General features: G+C 41.6%; 1 protein-coding gene across 7 annotated transcripts in view; it reads right to left on the bottom strand.

Annotated features, from left to right (window-relative positions):
• Positions 1 to 23,829, bottom strand: part of arsg (arylsulfatase G) — a 137,599-nt gene that overhangs the window by 44,881 nt on the left and 68,889 nt on the right. For all 7 annotated transcript variants that reach the window (XM_078401305.1, XM_078401310.1, XM_078401307.1 and 4 more), the window contains exons 2-3: positions 16,560 to 16,852; positions 13,049 to 13,236 (exon numbers count right to left, since the gene is read on the bottom strand). In XM_078401305.1, the coding sequence (XP_078257431.1) occupies positions 13,049 to 13,236; positions 16,560 to 16,780 (409 nt within the window). In that variant the 5' untranslated portion in view covers positions 16,781 to 16,852. The remainder of the gene's footprint in view (positions 1 to 13,048; positions 13,237 to 16,559; positions 16,853 to 23,829) is intronic.

Below are 23,829 nucleotides of genomic sequence, written 5' to 3'. Positions count from 1 at the left end.
AATTAGTACAGGAAAAGATGCTGAGGTAAAAAAGAAAACCACATTCTTAATGACTAGCAGAGAATGCATGAGTGATCAAATGGCTTCCTTCAGCTTCTGCTTCATATGTTATGAAACTATTTCTGCTGGGTGTGCAGTTTTGAATCAGTGGGTAGACTCCAATGTTTAGAGCCATGACTTTTAGGAGTGAACTAAGGAAGCATTTTTCGAGAAGAAGGATAGTGGAAGTTTGGAGCACTCATCTACTAACGACAATTGAAGATAGTTCAACCATTGATATAACTCTGAAGAAGGGATCCGACCCGAAAAGCCACCTGTTCCTTTTCCCCAGAGATGCTGCCTGACCCACTGTGTTACTCCAGGTTTTTGTGTCTATCAACCATTGATATTTGTTAGCCAAAGCTATTGGTGAATGCACGGTAAAGACAAAGTTTGCAGAGTTCAGTCATAATCTCACACATTGGTGGGACAGACTCCAGGAGCTATAAAGCAATTTCCGATATTTATCCCAACATGCACAAGAACGTTAATTAACACAAAGTGGAACTACATTACAGTGAGATTTTGTTTTTCATACTATTCTCCCACAGTGGTCATGAACTGATTAATTCTAACTACTAACATCAGAGAAAAACTATAACCTTGCTGCTGTGTTGCAACATGCTGTTCAGCCTAAACTTGTGAAATTGTTGATATTGATCTCAAGAGATGTGAAGAGTTCTTTGAATTGCAAACTTGACTGAAAAGCCGACTATATTACCCACTCTAATTAATCTCACTAAGTTTTAGTTGAAGGATTAATTTATTGTATGAAAGAGTAGCATGCGTAATTGGAGATATCAGATGCAATTAAAATACATATTCCTGCCACCTCCCCCCATTGCTTAACATGTATATTTGTGCAGCATGAATACCTTGTCTCCTAGAAAGGCTGCTAATCCATTCAGTTATGTGGGAAGTTTAGTTTAAAGTTTAGAGGTACAGCATGGAAACAGACCATTCGGCCCAAGGGGGACCATCGTTCACACTAGTTCTCCATTATCCCACTTCCCCATCCATTCTTTACATACTAGGGGCAATTTTACAGAGGCCAATTACCTACAAACCTGCAGGTCTTTGCGATGTGGGAGGACACCAGAACACCTGAAGGACACCCATGTGGTCACAGGGAGAACTTGCAAAATCCATACAGACAGCACCTGAGGTCAGGATTGAACCCAAGTCTCTGAAGCCGTGAGGCAGTAGCTCCATCAGCTGTGCCATTATACCCCCTATGAAATGGTTTCACTGAATAAAATTGTCATATTTCTCTGCTAAAGATTAAAAAGATTGTATTTGTACCCCCAAGTACAATGCCCTGTGAACATTACTAAGATGTTATCAGTGACTTTTTTTGTTTTGCATCATCATTCCAGTGATTTCATATTTTGTAAGATAAAATATTCCATTAATGTGGTGATGAATACACCAAGGAGTTTTATTTATATAGCCCGATCACAGATTAAATAAAACACTGAGGCTTGTTTTATTTAATATGTCATTGGGCTATATATTGCAATGAAGGTGCTTGCTGGTCAGCGTAAAGTTGGTGGACTTGAAGGGCCTGCTTCCATGCTGTATCTCAAAACATTAAAAAATTAAATTATGAAATTGTTAATACTGTTGCACACCACTAGGGTTCAGGAACATCTACTTTCCTCCAACTATCAGGCTCTTGAACCATCCTACACAACTCTAATCTACCTTGGCAACGTACTTTCCTACACACTTGGAGCAATATACAGAGGCCAATTAACCTACAAACCCTTACGTCATTCGGATATGAGAGGAAATCAGAGCATCCAGAGGAAACCCATGTGATCACAGGGTGAACATGCAAACTCCACACAGACAGCACTTGAGGTCTGGGTCTGTGAGGCAGCAACTCTATAAGCTGGGCCCCTAAGAATCAAATAACTTTTTATTATTAAGGATCAACTTTCATCATCCATAAAAGGTAAAATACTGTAGATTCTAAATACATTTCATTCAATGCCTGATTTCACTATCCCATTCCTTATTTATGGAAAATTAAAACATAATCCTCAGGAGTAATGATTTTGCAACAAGCAGATTATTCAGGTTCCAGATCCTTATTGTACTTTTGAGAAAAGGACCCAGGACATATTTATAAACAGAAATAATTACAATTTGAAATTGATATCCTAAACTGATTACAGTTACAGAAATTACAGTACTTCCCTGTGTGAAATGGGCAGTTTCCAAACAAAATCAGTTATTGAAAAGAGAGGCTTTCATCAGTCACAACAAACCAGCATTACTCCTGTTATTAGGTTAATTCCAGATGTGCAAAATTGATGGGGAGCAAAACATCATCCGATGCATTGAGTTTGCCTGCATTCGAGAAGGTTTGAGAATTTTGACTGCAGTCTCAAACAACTTTCTTTTCAACATCTTACAAACTCACCAGAGCCATCAAAATAAACTTTCCAGGTTTGCTAAATTAAGAAGCCAGGTAATACACAGCTTTACTGACTGGTGCCAGGTTTACTGAAAATGAATACATCAGAAGCTTTTAATTTGGCATCGTGATGATCTTGTGTTGCTTATTGGTCCCTAGACCAGAGTCACAGGCAGTCAGGTGTGATTACACTGAGAGATTATGTTCTGCACTGATCTACAAGGAGACTTGCATCATTTTTACATGGTATTCAAATCACGCAGGGCTCACAAAATAACAAACAAAAAGACAACTCTGGTCATAACTTGGAATCAATATCTACTCCTCCCAGATTAAGATTTACTTACTTTTGCCTCTTAGGTAAAGCCAAGATTAAATAGGAAATATCATAAAACCTTCCAGATCTGGGATCAACTTTTTTGCCTAAGCCTTGAGAAAAAATTGTTCAGCATCTGCCATGCAATTCCTTACTGATTTCCACAAATCACATGAATTTCTGAAATCACCAACAACCAGTGGAAATCCATTCGGGAATCATTGGCATAGTTAGCAGAGGGATGGTCATTTGATTCCTGATGACAAGAAGAGGGTGTAAACTTGTATGAACTCCGTGGGTGGAAAAATCATGCAGTTTGCCTCCTGCTGTGGCATTAGTAGGATCGCGGATCCTCCCTACATAAAAATTGTTGTTAAAGTTTTTTTCCTCTTAGAAAGAGCAGCAAATGGAGCACGCACACAGTTTCCCAAGGATTGCACAGATTTGTAATGGTGCAAGCCTGCATGTCAATTTGCAGTTGTCTCATATTAATTCTAAGATACACTGCAGTTCCTGCAACATACAACCGGTCTATGATGCTGTGCATCAATCATGAATTCAGTCATGCAAGCTACCACAATGACAATCAAGGGGCAGCCATTAGCTTTCTTTTGATGGCATGACCCGTGACAGCACTGCATGGAGGGGGAAGCAGGCAGAACACTATTATGCTGAATTAATGATTCTTGTCTACCTTATCTACCCTAGAGGGTGCTCCATTGTATTCAGCTGAGAAGTTAAAAAAGATTAATGGAACTCGTGTTTGCTGCACAAGGTCATATTCTTAAGAGTGCAGATCTGGTCATTCGCTATCAAATGACCTGCTGAGGAGAAGGAATAAGAGGAGCACTTAGATCACGAGAATGGTTGGCATGGAAGAGTTAGGCCGAAGGGCCCATTTCGAATGCTGTGTGACCCTAAGTCTCAAATGAACACAATCACAGTTGGTGGCATTTGATTGCGCTGAAATGGAACAGGCAATCTTAATCATTGATGCTGCATTCAAAAGTATGTCAACAGGATATACCACTACTACCACTTCAGTCCTAGAATGGAGACAGCCAAGCTTCAGAAAATACTAAAAATTATGTTGAAGCCCTTGACAATTTTCTCAGGTTTCCTAGAATCCAACAAACCCATCAAATGTTTCAAGGTACACATTCATCTTTCTCCTTTTGTAGAATTCCCATTGAGGAGTTCATCTGGATCATCTACTGAAGGCATCATTTGCAACCTACGACACCAGGGAGATAGTCCTGGCACTGATCTTTATCCTTGGTCTGGATGCAGCCTTGTAAAAATGTTGTTAAAAAGTACATATCTATTTGATACTACTGCAACCATCACCACTAGTGATCCCACCACCAGTCACATCATCCCATCCCCACCCTTTTCTGCTTCTGCAAAATCGCTCCCACTGCAACTCCTTGGTTCACTCATCCCTTCCCACCCAAACCACCTCCTCTCCAGCAATCGCAGATGTAACACCTGTCTCTATACCTCCTTCCTCACATCTATCTAGAGACCTCACCAGTCCTCCCAGGTGAGCCAGAGGTTCACATGCACCTCCTCTAACCTCATCTACTGCATTTGGTGTTCCCAATGTGGCCTCCTTTACATCAGTGAGACCAAATGTAGACTCCCCTTCTCTTCCCTGTGCCCCACCTGGATGCGCGATCATTTCTTCCATAATCCTGCCCCTTTTCCCCTTCTCCGTCTCCTTCCAACTACATCCCTTCCTATGGCTTCACATATCACGCCTCTTTTCTCCTTATCTCATAGCCGTTGTCCTTCCATATCTGGTCTTTGCCCAATCATCTGTCCTTCTCATCTGTGTTCACCTATTACTTGCCAGGCTTTGTTCTGCCCTACCTTTCTTCCAGCTTTCCCCCCCTGCTACAATCAGTCTGAAGTAGGGTCCCGACTCACAATGTCACCTATCTACATTCTCCAGAGATGCTGCTTAACATGCTGAGTTACTGCAGCACTTTGCGTCATTTTTTGTAAACCAGCATCTGCAGTTCCTTGTGTTTAGATATCACTATTAGCTATTGAATTTCCAAGTTTGTGCTATCTCTGGCAGGCCGACTATATCTAATTTCAAATTTGGTTCCCAACCTGTGGTGGTAATCACATCTGAATATTTTAATGAATGGCAGAGATATGCATGCAATCTAAAAAAGGCAACAGTGTGTGATGCAATTTAAAAAATGTTTAACCCCTTATCTACTCCAGTCGACAGTAAAGTTATCACCAGAATGTTAGTACCATGCATTATCAAGCTGCAACAAAGACATGGAAGCAGAGAAAATAGCAAAAGTGGGCTATGCAGCTTTTCAACTATGATCCATCATTCAATATGATAATCCGTCTCAATTCCATATTTCAGTTCCCTTCCCGTATCTCTTGATGCCTCTTGTACTTAGGTATTTATCAACCTTCTTTTTCAGCTTTTTTTTTTCAACCTTCAGCCTTTTGGCCTCTGCAGCTATCTGGGGAATTCCATTGGTTCATCATCTGCTGAGTGAAGACATTTCTCCACATTTCAGTTCTTATATCAGTCCATTACAAACAAAAGAGTGAAAACAATTAGTGCTTTGGAGGCATTAACTTTTATTTTATTATCTTATTTAAACAATAACTTGATAAATAATTAACCATTTTGTGTGTTGGTTCTGTGCTATAATGTGCTTTGTGGTGTTTCTATTCTGAAAGTCATGAGACCGGATTCCTAAAATTCATATCGTGGAGCAAGGATGGTAGTTTAGTCAAAATAGCAACTGAGAAGTTCTCATCTGGAGTCATGTGGATCAAGAAGGAACCAAATTCAATCTGGGTTTATTCTATTACCGGATCCCCACTGAACCCAGACTGGCTACTTCCATTAATTACAGAGTTTCTGGGTTAGAGAAGTTGAAAGATTTCACTCTATCAGTGTGCAGTGTAAATGTACAAGGATTATTTAAGGTACATGTATATTATTTCTCATTTAGATTGCAAAATTATCCCTTTATATATTTCTTTTAATTGAAACTATTAGAGTACTTTGAACTCATGATTGTGATTAAATGATTAAATCGCATAATTTCTTACCCTCTGAAGCAAGTTATATTTATATTTTCTCACCTAGCAAACTGACAAACATTCCATATTTGCTTCGTATGATAACTGGTTCAGACAGTTCGTGGTTTATTCCATCTTGCATTTTAAATAGATGGGTTATTCCTTTAATTTGCAAGGAAAGTATCATCATTTTTACACTGTATTCAAATCATTCAGGCCTCACTAAATATCAAATTATGAGACAACGCTGGACATAACTGGAAATCCATGCCCTTGCAGACAAAGATAAACTTACATTGGCTTCTTAGTTACTGCCAAATAGAAAGTGCCATAATACTGTTCAGATCTGAGAGCAACATTTTTGCTAAAGACTTGAGGAGAAATTTGTTCAGAGCCAATTTCATGTTCTTAAAGCAGTTTGCTCAATCGGGATCATTTATGATCCAATAGAACAAATCTGTGGATTTTGGATGTTATTACACTGCTCCTTATACTATTACAAACCAGAGTCAAGGTAAAGCATAGGTAGGTTGAGGGGGATTATAAATGTTTATGGCATTCATGGAAAGTAGAAGTATTTTTGCACAAGTGTCAGGCACATGTGCTCAATTCATAACATTTCTCATTGTCTGTGAACCTGTTGGGAAATTCATCTCCATGACCACAAAAGGCTGACGTTTGTTCCTCAGGCTCCATGTGGAGTCAAAAATACACTATACCCTAAGGAACAACAAGCAATCAGTGCAGGGATAATATTATTTTCTTTGTAGCATGAAGGAGGTTAAAGCACATCAAGCCTAACATTAACATTCTGGCCAGCATAGGTGCACAGTTGGTTCCGGAATTACATTTATTCACCAGACCTATTTCAATCTGTTTGTGACATTAATGAAAATGCAATGATGATTTCATCCTATAGATTTAATCTGGACTAGTGCTCCGGTTAATTCCTGTCTTAATCTTGTTTGGCTGAACACGTTACTAGCAGGAAACCAGCCAATTAACAACAATGTAAAGGATTAGCAACTACTCCCTTTTGTTGCTGCAGCAGGTTTTTTCAGTGTAAAACTTCCTCAAATAATGTCCACAATATTGTTACACACAGAATTCATTTGCAACGACACTTCCAAACTCAGCTCCCAAAAGCAATTACTCTCAAAACAACCAGATTTGTACTCCCCCCATTTCCCGTTAAAGGGTCAGTACTCAAACTGCATTCCTCGTGCTCCATTCTCTGACCTCAAATATCATCTCACACAGGTGGCTTGACTGCGTTGCATGCAGTCAGTGCTCACTCTTGGTTTTATAGCCGTAAGACCATTCCACACTGCTGCAGCTGATCTCGGCCCTACTGAACAGCCTGCTGTTTAGTGCTGCAGCAGGAAGGTCGCCAAAGTTCCATTGATGAGAACAGAAGACTTTGTTCACTTTTCTCATAACATGTGGCAGCAAGGCGAATAGACAAGGGCATTTGTCTGCATTCCAGGCTTCCCCAAAGTGCATCTTTAGACTTTAGACTTTAGAGATACAACCCTTCGGCCCACCGAGTCCGCGCCGAGCAGTGATCACCTCGTACATTTGCACTATCCTACACATTTGGGACAATTTACACTTTACAGAAGCCCATTAACCTACAAACCTGTACACCTTTTGGAGTGTGAGAGGAAACTGGAGCACCCGGAGAATACCCACGTGGTCAAAGGGTGAACTCCCGGTGAATACCCACGTGGTCAAACTCTGTACAGACAGCACCCAAAGTCAGGATCGAACCCAGGTCTCTGGCACTGTAATGGGAGTAACTCTACTGCTGCGCCACTGTGCCGCCGCATCTCTGTCCTTATGTCAGACCATTCACACACTGTAATTACATCCTTAATGGAGACCTCCCTGCCAAAGGTGCCTGGGCAAATGCTGTTGGAGGATAGAATCCTTAGCTGTTGTGAAACCTCCAAGCTTTGAACATGATTATCATACACGTGATGGCAATCCTGACCTGTTTGCATGGTAGCAAGCTGAGATTGCTTGTCAGCAAACTAAAATTGCATGCCAGGAAGTCTGTGTTTCCATTACACTACCCAGACTTTGGATGGTTTCTGCTTCTCTGAACTAGAAATGGACACCAGCATCATTTTTGGATCTGTGATATGCCTTCCATTTCTCCAGTTCCATACTAAAGAGGACCTTTTATAAAAAGTCCTATGCAAAATTGGTGTCAGACCCCTTTCCTTTTTGTTATTGCATGCAACCTTTCTCTGCAGTTGTACAGGGCCCTGGTGAGACCACACCTGGAGTATTGTGTGCAGTTTTGGTCTCCTAATTTGAGGAAGGACATTCTTGCTATTGAGGGAGTGCAGCGTAAGTTCACCAGGTTAATTCCCGGAATGGCAGAACTGACTAATGGTGAAAGAATGGGTCGACTGGGTTGTATTCATTGAAATTTAGAAGGTTGAGAGGGGATCCTATAGAAACATATTAAATTATTAAGGGATTGGACAAGCTAGATGCGGGAATCATCATGCGGGGGGGGGGAGTGCAGAACCAGAGGCCACAGTTATAGAATAAGGGGTAGACCATTTAGAACAGACATGAGGAAAAACACTTTTCATCCAGAGTTGTGAATTTGTGGAATTCTCTGCCTCAAAAGGCAGTGGAGGCCGAGTCAGTGGATGCGTTCAAAAGAGAGTTAGATAGAGCTCTTAGGGCTAGTGGAATCGAGGGATATGGGGAGAAGGCAGGGACGGGGTACTGATTGTGGATGATCAGCCATGATCACATTGAATGGCGGTGCTGCTCGAAGGGCCGAATGGCCTACTCCTGCCCCTATTTTCTATGTTCCTATGTTCGGTGAGGGGGTAAAGCCTGTTTCGGTACCATAACCCATTGAAGTGCTTAGCGTACAACTTCATATTGTGATGAGCTGGTGCCGAGCTCAAGTGCCTCACTGCATGCGGATCCCAACTCTCTACCAGACTGTAAAGTAATATGAGATTGAAACTGAATGATAGTGTTTCCTCAATGAAAATGTCATATTGTTCTTCCACCATTGCTGACCATGCTATGGATCAAGGATATCCAAAAAGAGATGTGTATGTGAGCAATCATTCAGCAAAAGGAAGTTTGAGGAAGGGAAGGAAGAGGAGCAAACTTATAACATCTGCACCTTCAAAATCAGAAAAGATGGTGAGGTAAGAAGGAAAAAGAATTGTGTCAAGGAGGATTAGAATAAAGTTAGTTGTCTTCGCTCTTCTAAGTCCTAATACACAAGGTGGCAATATTGCAAGCTCTGAACTGCAGGTTCAAGATGTACAGCATGTTAAATGTATGTAGTGAAGCAATGAATGTTAGCTTTCAATTGTAACTTTTCAATTGTGCATTAACATGTGGTTTTCTGAGCAGTTAATGAGGGTAGGATCGGGCATGTGATAGACCCATCCACTAGTCTTCTTGAAGAAAAGGATCCAGATGCTTGAGATTCAATGCAGATGTTGACTACTATGGTTATCTAATTTGGAGCCTCGGAATGACTTCCTGGCTCCTTTGAATGGTGCACATGTCTGCTGTTCTTTTCTGCCAAGATTTTCTCTTCATTGTTAGAAATTGTTAGATGTGCATTATTTTTCAGATTAGTTGACTTCAAGATGAGTTTCATCTTTTACTAAAGCCACATTATCTCTCCTCTTTAAATATCCAATCTAGTTTGAATTATCACAGACTAATTTTGAGTGTTGTAAGCTGGTCACTCACAATATTGACCCCTTGTAACTCAATAGTATTGTTAAAGCTAGGTCACATAAATTACAGACAGAATCGCCCCTTCTCTTATCAGGCTTCTGAACGGTTCTTACATAAACTAGGGTACTGTCTGATTCACCTCCACCTCATTGTGGACATTGACTTTGTCTATGGTACTCATGTGCTACAATGCTGAGAGTATACACCAATGAGCCAAAACATTATGACCACTGACAGGTGAAGTGAATAACATTGGTTATCTTGTTACAATGGCATCTGTCAAGGGGTGGGATATACAGTATTAAGCAGCAAGCGAACAGTCAGTTCTTAAAGTTGATGTGTTGGATGCAGGAGAAATGGGCAGGAGTAGACCTGAGCGACTTTGACAAGGGCCAAATTGTTATGGCCAGATGACTGGATCAGAGCACCTCTGAACGGCAAGGCTTGTGGGGTGCTCCCGGTCAGCAGTGGTGAGTACCTGCCGATAGTGGTCCAAGGAGGGACAAACCACAAACCGGCGACAGGGTGTTGGGCGCCCAAGGCTCATCGATGTGCGAGGGCAACGAAGGCTATCCCATCTGGTCTGAACCGACTGTGGGAAGACGACAAGCCGGTGGAGGTAGTGTGATGCTCCGGGCAATGTTCTGCTGGGAAACCCTGGGTCCGGCCATTAATGTGGACGTCAATTTGACACGTGTCACATACCTAAACATCGTTGCAGACCAGGTACACCCCTTCAAGGCAATGGTATTCCCTGATGGCAGTAACCTCTTTCAGCAGGATAATGCGCCCCGCCACACTGCACACATTGTTCGGGAATGGTTTGAGCAACATGAAGTGTTCACGGTGTTGCCATGGCCTCCAAATTCCCCAGATCTCAATCCGACTGAGCATCTGTGGGATGTGCTGGATCGACAATTCCGATCCACGGTGGCTCCACCTCGCAACTTACAGGACTTGAAGGATCTGCAGCTCATGTTTTGGTGCCAGATACCACAGGAAACCTTCAGAGGTCTTGTAGAGTCCATGCCTCGGCGGGTCGGCACTGTTTTGGCGGCACACGGAGGACCAACAGCATATTAGGCAGGTGGTCATAATGTTTTGGCTGATCGGTGTATTCTGCGCTCTCTATCTTCAGTCTGAAGAAGGGTCTGGACCCGAAACATCACCCATTCCTTCTCTTCTGAGATGCTGCCTGACCTGCTGAGTTATTCCAGCATTTTGTGCTATCTTCTCCTGTGCTCTATCTAACACAAATTGATTCCAACTTGATTATGTTTATGAATGGTATGATCTGACATGTTTGGATAGCTTGCAAAATAAATCTTTTAATTTTACCTCGGTACACATGACAACAATATACTTAAAACTAAATTGCATGTACCAGGTGTGGGTTATTGCCAGAATACAATTTCTGTGCCTAGTTCTGGAGATTACCCAATCTATATCAAGTTACACTGTCAATATTCCTGATAAAATGAATGGAGTAAATTTAAAGTGCTACTCATTTGGCACTTGTGAGAAGGCGTGGAAGGCAATCAAGTCAAGTCAAGTCAAGTCAAATTTATTTGTCACATACACATACACGATGTGCAGTGAAATGAAAGTGGCAATGCCTGCGGGTTGTGCACAAAAAGAATTACAGTTACAGCATATAAATAAAGTTAATAAGTTACTATTAGTGTCGACAAAAATTTAGTCTCTGGGGTTATAAAAGTTGACAGTCCTGATGGCCTGTGGGAAGAAGCTCCGTCTCATCCTCTCCGTTTTCACAGCGTGACAGCGGAGGCGTTTGCCTGATCGTAGCATCTGGAACAGTCCGTTACTGGGGTGGCAGGGGTCCCTCATGATCTTGCTTGCTCTGGATCTGCACCTCCTGATGTATAGGTCCTGCAGGGGGATGAGTGTAATTCCCATGGTGCGTTCTGCCGAACGCACTACTCTCTGCAGGGCCATCCTGTCCTGGGCAGAGCTGTTCCCAACCAGACTGTAATGTTGCCGGACAGGATGCTCTCTACAGCCCCAGAGTAGAAGCAATGAAGGATCCTCAGAGACACTCTGAATTTCCTCAATTGTCTAAGGTGGTAAAGGCGCTGCTTAGCCTTACCCACCAGTGCGGCAATGTGCGTTGCCCACGTCAGATCCTCTGTGATGCGGACTCCCAAGTATTTAAAACTGCTCACCCTATCCACAGTAGACCCATCTATCTCCAGTGGCGTGTACGTCCCTGGATGTTTAGCCCTTCTGAAGTCCACAATCAGCTCCTTTGTTTTAGTGACATTCAAGAGGAGGCTATTGTCCTGACACCAGAGTGCCAGATCAGTCACCTCCTCCCGGTAGGCCTTCTCATCGTTGTTGGAGATCCGGCCCACCACCACAGTGTCATCAGCAAACTTGATGATGGAGTTTGAGCTGAACCTGGCCCCACAGTCATGTGTGTACAGGGAGTACAGTAGGGGGCTAAGGACGCAGCCCTTCAGGGTGAGGGAGCTAGATGTGTGTTCCCCCATCCTGACCACTTGGGGCCTGGCAGTGAGAAAGTCCAGGACCCAGGCACACAGAGGGGTGCTAAGCCCCAGTTCCATCAGCTTCTCAACCAGTGTGCTGGGGACTATTGTGTTGAATGCTGAACTAAAGTCAATGAACAGCATCCTCACATAGCCCCCCTGGCTGTCCAGATGAGAGAGAGCGGTGGACCTGTTCGGACGGTATGCGAACTGTAGTGGGTCCATGTTGCAGTCCTAACTGCACCTTCTTGTATCATTCTGAAACACTGCTGGATTTAATATGATATATAACTGTGCCATTCTTTATTCACCAAAGTCCAGTGCTAGATATTTAGGCAAATTTCCAAACTAAAAACAGAATTAAAATCAATGTTGCTATTGATAAAATAATATTATAGTAGACATGAAACTGCATTTAGTTGACTTTTGCGAAAAGAAGTAAGGAGTATATCATTAGGAACTGAAAGATGGTGTGGGATGGCACTTTATAATGTACATAGGTGATGGGTATTTTCTCATTCATTATAGCAAAATGTTTGCAGTTGCATAAGCAAAAAATGGCACTAAGAGTCAAGACGTATTTGCAATTAATCCTTCGTACACCCTGGGGGAGGAAAATGTGGATACAATTATTAATTGTGAGGAGTAGCAATTACATAACATAGTAATTAGCCTGTTATTAAACCGACCAATTCTTAAGCCTCAAATGTTGAACTAATGAACTAAGATTTTTTTGTATGAAACATAAATGCAGCAAGCCAATTGGTTCTTCATTTACCTGCGATTTCATAAAAATCAGAGTAACATTCCAAATCTAAGGTGAAAATGAATATGCTTTACATGAATGCACATGTTTCTTTTTATCTGTGCTTCTAATTGTGCACAAAATGTTATATCCTAAAATAATGCCGTTCACAAATGGACCAAGAAACAGCACAATTGGAGAAACAAGAACAAAACTATAAATACCAATGAGTGCTGTAGAATAATTGGCTTCCTTCAGAACGTCTGCCAATGTAGTTTCATTTAGCGGTAAGCCAGCAACTGAGGTTACAGCAAAGTTGTGGGTGACGCCATTCCGTAAACCCAGACGCCCGGTTAACAGTGAAGCACGAGACGGGGAACAAGTAGAGGCAGCTGCATGGAAGTCCTCAAATCTGAAATAGAATTGAAAAGCAAAATTAGAATATTATTACAAATATCCTCTCATAAAGCAAGGCGGAAATGTTTTTCTTCTTAATACCTGGTGGCTCCTTCAGATGGAAAGTAAAAGAACAGCCCACACAAAGTACTGGAATTACTACTTCCCTTACTTTCCATTCAAAGTAGCGGTAATTGTACTTGTTATCCAAAGCTGTAATCATTGTAGATAGTCAATCTATCTAAAGAAGGGTCTGAAGAAGGGTTTCGACACAAAACGTCACCGATCCTTTTTCTCCTGGGATGCTGCCTGACCTGCTGAGTTACTCCAGCACTTTGTGTCTATCTTCGGTATAAACCAGCATCTGCAATTCATTCCTACATACGATAATCATTGTGGTGTGAGATTCTCATTCACACCTCACCCACTGCCTTCCATCAGACATAGAAGCATGGTTCAGATTCGTTACATTATGTTGGTTGCAAAGAATAACCCGACCACATTTTTGCTCTATTTCCACAGCTGCAAGTCTTTGTTGTAGTTCCTGAAAGCCAGTGTTATTCTTTGTAGTCATCCTGCCAATTCCCCAAGTGGCTGAACATAAAAGGAGACAAATGCAAATCATTTTGTGACTGAACTGTGAGCAGATGCGTGTCTCTTCAAAAATAGGCAACTCCTGTAGGAATACAACAGCCTCCATCACTTGCCATTCAATCGATGTCAATCAATCGCAAGAATGGGTTTTAAGAAATCCTATCTGAACATAGAAACATATTAAATTCTTGAGGGATTGGACAGGTTAGATGCAGGAAAAATGTTCCCCATGTTGGGGGAGTCCAAAACCAGGGGTCACAGTTTAAGAATAAGGGGTAGGCTATTTAGGACTGAGATGAGGAAAAACTTTTTCACCTAGAAAGTTGTGAATCTATGTAATTCTCTGCCACAGAAGTCAGTGCAGGCCGTTTCACAGGATGTTTTCAAGAGAGAGTTAGATTTAGCTCTTAGGGCTAACGGAATCAAGGAATATGGGGAGAAAACAGGAACGGGGTACTGATTTTGGATGATCAGCCATGATCATAATGAATGGCGGTGCTGGCTCAAAGGACCAAATGGCCTATACCAGCACCTATTTTCAATGTTTCTGTGTTTCTCTATGGCGCCAAGGCAAAGTAGGGGAGTACACAATTTGAAGGATTCATCTATTTGCTTATTCAGTAATTATTGTGGAAGCACAAACGTTTCTAAAATTTCAGGCATTGTACTTGCATCCAGCTGGGTGAGGTTAGACACTAGTTTCATTTTCGTCATAGCCAGAGTCACTTGTAAGAGGTCCTTTTCCTGTGCTTGCTTTATATCTCTGTTATCCCCCAAGGAGTTATTCTTGGCTGCATCATATGCAGTCACAGTCGTATCATATCCATCCGGATCTTTTTGCCCACCTACACTAATCCCATTTGCCTGTATTAGGTTTATTTACTTTTATGCTTTACCTATTTTAGTGGCTGTCTAAAAAGTAGTGATTAGATCTGACTCCACCACATCATGGTGAATCTTTCCAGCTCTTGTCCCTCCCCTTTCACTTATCTCTTTTTACCAGCTATCTTTCCTCTACTCAATCTACACGAAGAAGGTGAACGACACAAAGCATTATCTGTCCAATTCCCTGCACAAAGGCTGCATGACCTGCTAAGTTCCCCTAGCAGTTAGTTTTGTCCTCAAGATTCCAGCATCATCTGTCTTTTATGTCTCCTGGTGAACGTCCATTGCACTCTCTCCAGCCCAAATATATCCACCACCATCTCTGACAGTGTGTTCCATGCACCTACCGCCCTCTATGTGAAACACTTGCCTGGCACAAACTTTTCCCCTCTCATCTTAAAACTGTGCCCTCTAGTCTTAATATTGCTATCATGGGAAAAGGATCTGACTGTATACCCCGACAATGCCTTTCATTATTTTATTTATTTTTATGAGGACAGGACAGCAGATAAGTTGAAAGACGACCACTGTTTGAGACCACTCAAATTTGAAAAATGTCACCATTTATTCATCATCACGAAGTTTAAATCCTTCAACTCCTTACCTGACTCCTTGACTAACAGTAAGGTGGGAGAACCTTCATTACAAGAGGATTTCGTAACGAGAGGATTTGAGTTTAGGAGTAAAGAGGTCCTTCTACAGTTGTATAGTGCCCTTGTGAGACCACATCTGGAGTATTGTGTGCAGTTTTGGTCTCCCAATTTGAGGAAGGACACCCTTGCTATTGAGGCAGTGCAGCATAAGTTCACGAGGTTAATCCCCGGGATGGCGGGACTGTCATATGAGGAAAGATTGGAAAGACTGGGCTTGTATTAACTGGAATTTAGAAGGATGAGAGGGGATCTTATAGAAACGCATAAAATTATAAAAGGACTGGACAAGCTAGATGCAGGAAAAATGTTCCCAATGTTGGGGGAGTCCAGAACTAGGGACCACAGTAAAGGGGAGGCCATTTAAAACTGAGATGAGAAAAAACATTGTCACCCAGGGAGTTGTGAATTTGTGGAATTCTCTGCCACAGAAAGCAGTAGAGGCCAATTCGATGGATGAATTTAAAAAATAGTTAGATAGAGCTCTTGGGGGCTAGCTGAATCAAGGGATATGGGGAGAAGGCAGCTACGGGTTACTGATTGTGGATGATCGGCCATGATCACAATGAATGGTGGTGCTGGCTCGAAGGGCCAAATGACCTCCACCTGCACCTATTTTCTGTTTCAATGTTTAACCCTAGATTTGTTAGCACCGTACTTCAGGGATGAATTGTGGGCAGTGCATTTGAGGGTGTTGTTTGCCATGAGTAGAAAATTGTTCGGCCACTGTAAAGTGGTTATTGTGGGCAGAGCCTACTATCGAATGATGTTTTGAAAAGGGTACAGTAGGATTGGGCTCCCGCACTGCTCATTTGAATGGGGCTTGATTGACATTGGGTTTCTCTGAAACCCAGAAGTAGACCTGGGATGGTTGCTCAAGGAGAGGTTTTTTTCAATGCTGAATTCAGCCATGAGCTGACAGCATTTTTCATTGATCACAAAATTCAGAACTATCAATTGTTGGGTTATACCTGGATGTTATTTGTCCTATAGTCACCCAACTATTTGGGACTGAAATTCAATGCTATTAAGTATAGTATTGGATTGGAAAATTTATATGAGGAACAGAATGATTTAAGCTGAATTTCTCACTTCAGGTATCCTTTACAATACGGGATTGGTGGCAACTCAACACCCTCCTTCCATCATCTTCTCAACTCTCAGATCCTTTCCTTCCCCCCTTCCATCTTCCCTTTCCCAATAATCATACCTCATTCCACCCTTAACCATCTTGTCCAGATTTGGTGTTTCTTTAGTCAGTAGCCAGTTTGCACCAAGATCTCCCCATCCGATGTCATCAGCTAAAATTATGATGAAGTTGGGCTTTCCCACATGGCTGTCAACTTGAGCCTCATTGAAGCCAATGTTGCAATAAATGAATCCACTGATGAGTGCCGCCGTGATGATGATCATGAAGAAGAAAGCTTCCATTTCCTTTGGTCAATGTTTTTCCTGATATTGCCAAAGCTTCTCAGCCATTAAGCCAGAGTCATGTTGCTTTTACTGCAATAACAAAAAAATTCTGATGTTAGATTTCACATGTCAAAATTATTATTTTTAAAATAAAGAGTATTTTGGATCAGGGAGCCCATTCAGTGCATTGTGTCAACATTGGACAAAAACTGAAGCTAGCTATTTCCAGACAGTATAATGACAGGGCTAGTAGAGCTGCAGCTTCATAGCTCCGGAGAAATAGGCTTAATCTTGACCTCAGATGCTTTTTGTGCGAACTTTGCATGTTCTCCCTGTGATTGCCTGGGTTTCATCTGGGTGCTCTAATTTCCTCCAACCTCCAAAGATCTGCCAGTTTGTGTGTTACTTGGCCATGGTAAATTGCCCCTATCTTGTCGGGGAGGGGTGATAAGAATATGGGGAGAATGAAAAATGTAATTAATGTGTGATTTGTGTAAATGGTCAATGTGGACATGGTGGGCTACAGAACCTATTTCTGTGCTGAAACTCCTTATGACATTATGATACTCCAAAGCCCAATTTCCGAAGCCTTTCAAAGGCCGGCATATGTCTTAAACCTATGACTGACTCAGTTACAAAATGGAATACTTCATATTAAAATGTGCTGAGAGTATCAAATTGTTGGGCATGGCACATTAACGAGATGAAAGCAAACTGTAAGAGAACAGAGATGAAGAGTTTGCTGATATATGGCAAATGCACATCAGTGGAACTAACGTCATTCATTGACGAGAAAAGAACTTGAAATACAATTGAAATTTAAAAAGGCTTCAGATGGTAAAATTCTGAAGTGGATTTGGGGTAACAGATGTACAATGCATTCAATATTGTGACAACCTTCTGCAGCAAGTATAAAACACACTTTATTTAAGCTTTCAGAATTAATCCTACATTTATACCCTCAATGTCAATTTGCTAATCATTGAATAACAATTTACTATTTAATATCTCAAATCTCTGCAATATTTTCAACATTCCCTCTCAGCCTACTCTGCTCTAGTGATTATAGCCATGTGCATGTTCAAGTTTTTGATCATAAGTAAATCCTCTAATGCCTGCTAATATCCTAGTTAATCAGCATTCCAAAAATTCCATGGCTTCAACATTCTTTTAAGTTTCATGCTCAAAGGTTATATATATATTTCAACTCTTGTTTAACAATGACTTGCACCAACTAATGATAGCCCACTTGTTTTTCTATTTAATCTCTCCAGGTGCAAAATTCTGTTTGTCCTTTTTCTAAGTGTAATGTTTGAATCTATTTGAGGATTTTATTATTTTCACTTTACTGTTTTCAATTCTCCTATTTCCAGAATTACCACTATTTTTATCTCACATAAATACATTCAGCACATGTCAGCTCACTCCATGTCTCTGCCCTTTAGCAAAATGTTTTCTTTGATAAACTGTCATGCTTTCTAATTTAATTCTTCCAGCCCATTTTGATAAGATATATTTATACCTGTATCAATATAGAAAAACAGATTTTAAGAAAATAGCAAAAATATCACCCATGTACGACTTTGCTATGTTTCTCTTCCTCTCTCTACATTTCATTTCATGGTTTAAAAATCATAAAAACATAATTCTATTTACATCATCTTTCTGGGATTGCTGCAACTTTCTCACCAAAGCTTTGACAGATGATTGGGGCAATCCTTACAGATATCTAACCTCCATTAGTAACTTAAATACAACTACAATATACACACTAGATACTGTTTGTAATATTACTGTATTTTTGAGAGAAATTAAGTAATATATTAGTCAAGTAATGCTAAAATATCTATGATGTTTAAATAAAGGTAAAAAAGTCATTTTGTTGTACAGTATATGCTAGGTAAAGGGATTTCAAACAAATGTAGAAATGGTGTGGCTACTGTGGAAAAAATGCAACAATTTATTTATGGCCTCATTTCTGTTTAATGCCTTTTTTTCTCATGCTATTAATTAATTTACAGGAAGTACAGATCTGGCCTTTTTGCATTCACAGTACTTGTGTAGCTGGACCAGTACATTTCTGTTCAATGGTAACTCTCATATGTTTGATAGTGCTGCTGCGCGTATTGAATGTCAAGAGGAAGTGATTAGATTCTCCCTTGTAAAGGGTAAGATGGATTTTAAACCTGTTAACTCTTTTAATGGTAAATATGACATAATTCAATATTGGCATTGACCCATTTGGTAACAGTGTTTGTACTTCTTCCTAATACGCAAGACCTGCCACATTACAGCGCTAAATCATGCATAATCATGATTCCTTGCGTCCTGCTTAAGGATCACAATCTCTACAACACTAACCCACAATATATGTCACTGACATGTTTGCATATGTCTATTTGGCTTAAGTGATCTTCCAACAGGGCGGCACAGTGACATAGCGGTAGAGTTGCTGCCTTACAGCGCCAGATACCCGGGTTTGATCCTGACTACGGAGTCTGTCTGTATGGAGTTTGTACATTCTCCCCATGACCTGCGAGGGTTTTCTCTGGGTGCTTCGGTTTCATTCCACACTCCGAAGACCTACAGGTTTGTAGGCTAAATTGGCTTGGTAAAATTGTAAATTGTCCCTAGTGTTGGTTGGCGTGGACTCGGTGGGCCGAAGGGCCTTTTTCCACACTATATCTCTAAACTAAAGTCAGTTCTCTCTTTTTTCTTTTTTACATTCTTTTCCCAGCTAAACATTTCAAACCTTTCCCCCCTTTTTTCCCTATACTGCATTTTAATGGAATAGTGGTTGTTAACCAGAAAGCTGGAGAAGGGAGATGCATCAGGAACATCGAATGCAATAGACAATGGTGGAAGAGGGGAATATGAACCTCTATCTCACTAGAAGGGCCACTGGGACCCCTGGATGGAAAGGAGGAATAGGGACAGATGTTACATCTCCTGGGCTTGCGGTGGAAAGCGGCTGGGGAGGGAGCAGGTTGGGTGCAAAGGGATGAGTGAACCAAGGAGTTGCAAAGAAAGCTCTACATGTGGAGACCGGAAAGGAGAGGGGATGGGAAGATGTGACGGTAGGTAGAATCACATTGAAGGTGGGAGAAATGTCGGAGAATGATCTGTTGGATTCGGTGGTTGGTGGGGTGAAAGGTGTGGACCAGGGGAACTCTGCCCTTGTTCCGTCCGGTGGAAAGGGGTACGAAAGCAGAACTGCGTGACATAGGGGTCATGGCCCCATCCACAAAACCAGGAGGAAAACCACTTTTACTAAAGAGGATGACATCTCGAATATCTTAGAGTGGAAAACCTAATCGTGATATTACTACTCATTTCTACTGTGCATTGCGTGGTGTTTTTAAAGGGATCTTCAAGTAACTGAAGGTTATATATTATCTGAAGAAGGGTCTCGACCCAAAATGTCGCCCATTCCTTCTCTCCGGAGATGCTGCCTGACCTGCTGAATTACTCCAGGATTTTGTGAATAAATACCTTCGATTTGTACCAGCATCTGCAGTTATTTTCTTACATTAAACTAAATTGATTGATTGGTTGAATTAACTAATTGAAAGATACAGCACTGAAATAGGCTCTGGACCTTAAATGGGAAGCCACCATCGACTCCAAGGTCAAAAAGGCCCAACAGAGGATGTACTTCCTGCAGCTGCTGAGAAAACACAATCTGCCTCAGGTTTATACTGCCATCATAGAATCTGTCCTCACCTTCTCCATCATGGTCTGGTTTGGCTCAGCCACCAAGCATGACATCCGGAGCGCATCGTTCGATCAGCCGAGAAGGTTGTTGGCTGCAACCTTCCCCCCATTGATGAACTGTACACTGCAAGGGCCAGGAAACAAGCTGGTAAGATCATCTCTAACCCCTCTCACCCTGGCCACAAACTCTTTGAAGCATTTCCCTCTGGAAGACGATTCTGGACTGTCAAAGCCGCCACAGCCAGACATAAAAACAGCTTTTCTCCACGAGCAGTAGCTCTACTCAACAACCAAAAGTCTGTAGCCTCCTTTTGCTCTGGTATTTTAATGTTTTATGTTTTATTCTTAAATGTCTACTGTATGTTGTGTTGACACTTGCGAGCAAAGCACCAAAGCAAATACCTCGTATGTATACATACTTGGCTAATAAAATGTATTCAATTCAATCCAATTCAATACTACTGAGTACACATTTAATATTATTTGTTCATACTAGTTTCATGTTATCCCACTTTCGCATCCACTCCCTACACATAAAGGGCAATTTTTCAGAGGCCAATTAACTAACAAACCCGCTCGACTTTGGGACGTAGGAGGAGACTGGAGCAACCAGGAGAAACACACAAACTCACCGGGAGAACATGCAAACTCCATACTGCACCTGTGGTCAGGATTGAACCCAGGCCTCTGGGATTGTGAGCCAGCAGCTGTATCAGCTGTGCCACAGTGGCACCCAATTAATTGGAGTTAAATTGTTCATCGATAAAGTAAAAACAAATATAAAAATATTTGACATGCTTAGCCCAACTTTTAAAAAAGAGCACCCGTGATGACATTAGCAATTTATTGGGGTTGCAGGTTTTGGATGTGTGAACAAATGGAGAATTGAAACTTGCATTCCAAAAGATATAAATCTCTGGACTAGGAGGGAAAGGCTTCACACCATTCTCTTTAGTTTTAAAAAATGACCAATCTCGGTCAGCAAGGATGAATTGGATTGAAGGGCCTGTTTCTGTGCTATTTGACCCTATGACTGGCTCCTCGGATTCGCCTGCTGGAGGACCAAAAAATCTATCAGTTACATGAATGTTGAGTTGTGTTGGGCTCTTACTTTATGATCTCTTGGGAGGGAAATTGTTTCGATGTGGCAGGGCGATGGTGAGAACAGAACCAGAAAGATGATGAAAGGGATGCCAGAAAAAATCTGAAGAAATGTTTGAGGAGGTGAGGTAGGAGGACAATCAATGAACCATCTAGGACAAGGGAAATGCCCAGAACCCTCTGAGCAGGGTGGATTTTTTAAAAAGCTTATATTGAAGCTCTCATGGGCTTCATTTATGTAACTGAATTTTCTTCAAGCAATGTTAATTCCACATTGTACACCATATGTTGTCACTGTGCACACTCTGCTGTGCTCTAGCATGTCAAACCCTTGGAGATACCAACAATTCTGGTGTACAGTTTTCTCCAACCATGAAAGAAAGGCCCTCAGAGCACAAATGTTTGGGCATTCCAGTCCTTATTAAGCAGCTGAACAGTAAATATCAACCTGATCCAACCTGATCTAACACCTTCGCTCAGTCCGCCTTAACCAACCTGATCTCCCGGTGGCTCAGCACTTCAACTCCCCCTCCCACTCCCAGTCTGACCTTTCTGTCATGGTGAGGCCCACCGCAAATTGGAGGAACAACATCTCATATTTCGCTTGGGCAGCTTACACTCCAGCGGCATGAACATTGATTTCTCTATCTTCAGATAGTTCCTCTGTCCCTCTCTTTCCCCTCCCCCTTCCCAGTTCTCCCACTGTCATCCTGTCTCCAACTACATCCTATCTTTGTCCTGCCCCTTCCCCTGACATCAGTCTGAAGAAGGGTCTCGACCCGAAACGTCACCCATTCCTTCTCTCCGGAGATGTTGCCTGACCCGCTGAGTTACTCCAGCATTTTGTGATACCTTCGATTTGTACCCAGCATCTGCAGTTATTTTCCTAGAAAATATCCTCTCATCCATCTAACACTGGTCGGGAGTTTGGTCCACAGTTGATCTTAGTAAGTTAATTGCTCCAGGAAATGAATATGCAAGGCTATCCACATCCATTTATGTCTTTCCTTCACTCTTTCCATGGGGGTTACAGACATATGCTTCCAATGACATCTCCAACACTATTTTCTGCAAATTTAACATTCTCCTTGCATGTCATTCTTTTGGAATGCCTCTTACTCAAACTATTTGCTAGTAATGTATTCTCTATCACTGAAGGAGCCAAAAGTTCTAGAAAAACAGTAACGAGTGTTGAAGTTCAGCTCAGACATTCCAATGCCTGACTGAAACCACAATTAAAAATTTCTTCAAAACTGTTCGAAATTACACAGAAGGCTACCTGAAACGCACTGCCACAGAAGCAGATTCAATTGTAGTGTTTCAAGGGGAGCTAGATAAGAATCTGAAAATAAAGAAGTTGCTTTTGGGAAGAGGGCATAGATGTACAACTGGTATGGTCTCAGTGGTCCAAATAAACTCCTTACTGAGTCATTATTGCTTCTTTTCTTTTACAAATATTCTTCAGTGCCTTTAAATTACATCCTATATCCTACATCCCCTACATCCAGCTCCACGTCTTTAATAGGTATCAAGAAGAGCAACGGTCGTGATCTTTTCCTTCTTGGATAGTTGCCCGGAGTCAAGGAATTCTTGCTTCCAGTCAAGTTATGAGATGGTTGAAAAGATCTCTGCAGAAACCGAGACTTGTGGAAATGCTGTAGAAAAACAGAAGGTATTCAGCATCTGCCTAGATGCTTCTTCTGGCCGGTCATGTCCTGGTGTTTCCTATGAGACATGGACATGTTTTCAAGGAGATTTTGAAAATGTCCTTGAAACATTTTCATTCCTCTTTGAAGATTCCTACCATAACAGAGCTCAGAGAAGAGTGCTTGTTCCAGGAGTCTGCTGTCACACAACACGGAAACAGGCCCTTCAGTCCAATTTACCCAAACCACCCATGTGCCCATCTACGTTGGTCCCACCTGCCTATGTTTGGCCCATATCCCTCTAAACCTTTCCTATCCATGTACCTGTCTAAGGTACATTTTCATGCAAAAAAAATGTGATCCACCTACCAGAGGTGGTTGTGCATGACCTTCATTGCTGACTTGGTTGGTCACATTCATAAAGTCATACAACATGGAAACAGACCCATCAGCCCAACTTGCTCACACCGACGAACATATCCCATCTACACTAGTCCCACCTGCCTGTGTTTGGCCCATATCCCTGTAAACCTGTCCTATCCATGTACCTGTCTAAATGTTTCTTAAATATTGCGATAGTACCTGCCTCAACACCTCCTCCGGCAG

The sequence above is a fragment of the Rhinoraja longicauda genome, chromosome 6 (genome assembly GCF_053455715.1).
Source record: "Rhinoraja longicauda isolate Sanriku21f chromosome 6, sRhiLon1.1, whole genome shotgun sequence".
NCBI classification, from domain to species: domain Eukaryota; kingdom Metazoa; phylum Chordata; class Chondrichthyes; order Rajiformes; family Arhynchobatidae; genus Rhinoraja; species Rhinoraja longicauda.
The sequence above is the reverse complement of the archived record's forward strand: the minus strand, read 5'-3'. Positions and strand labels throughout refer to the sequence as shown.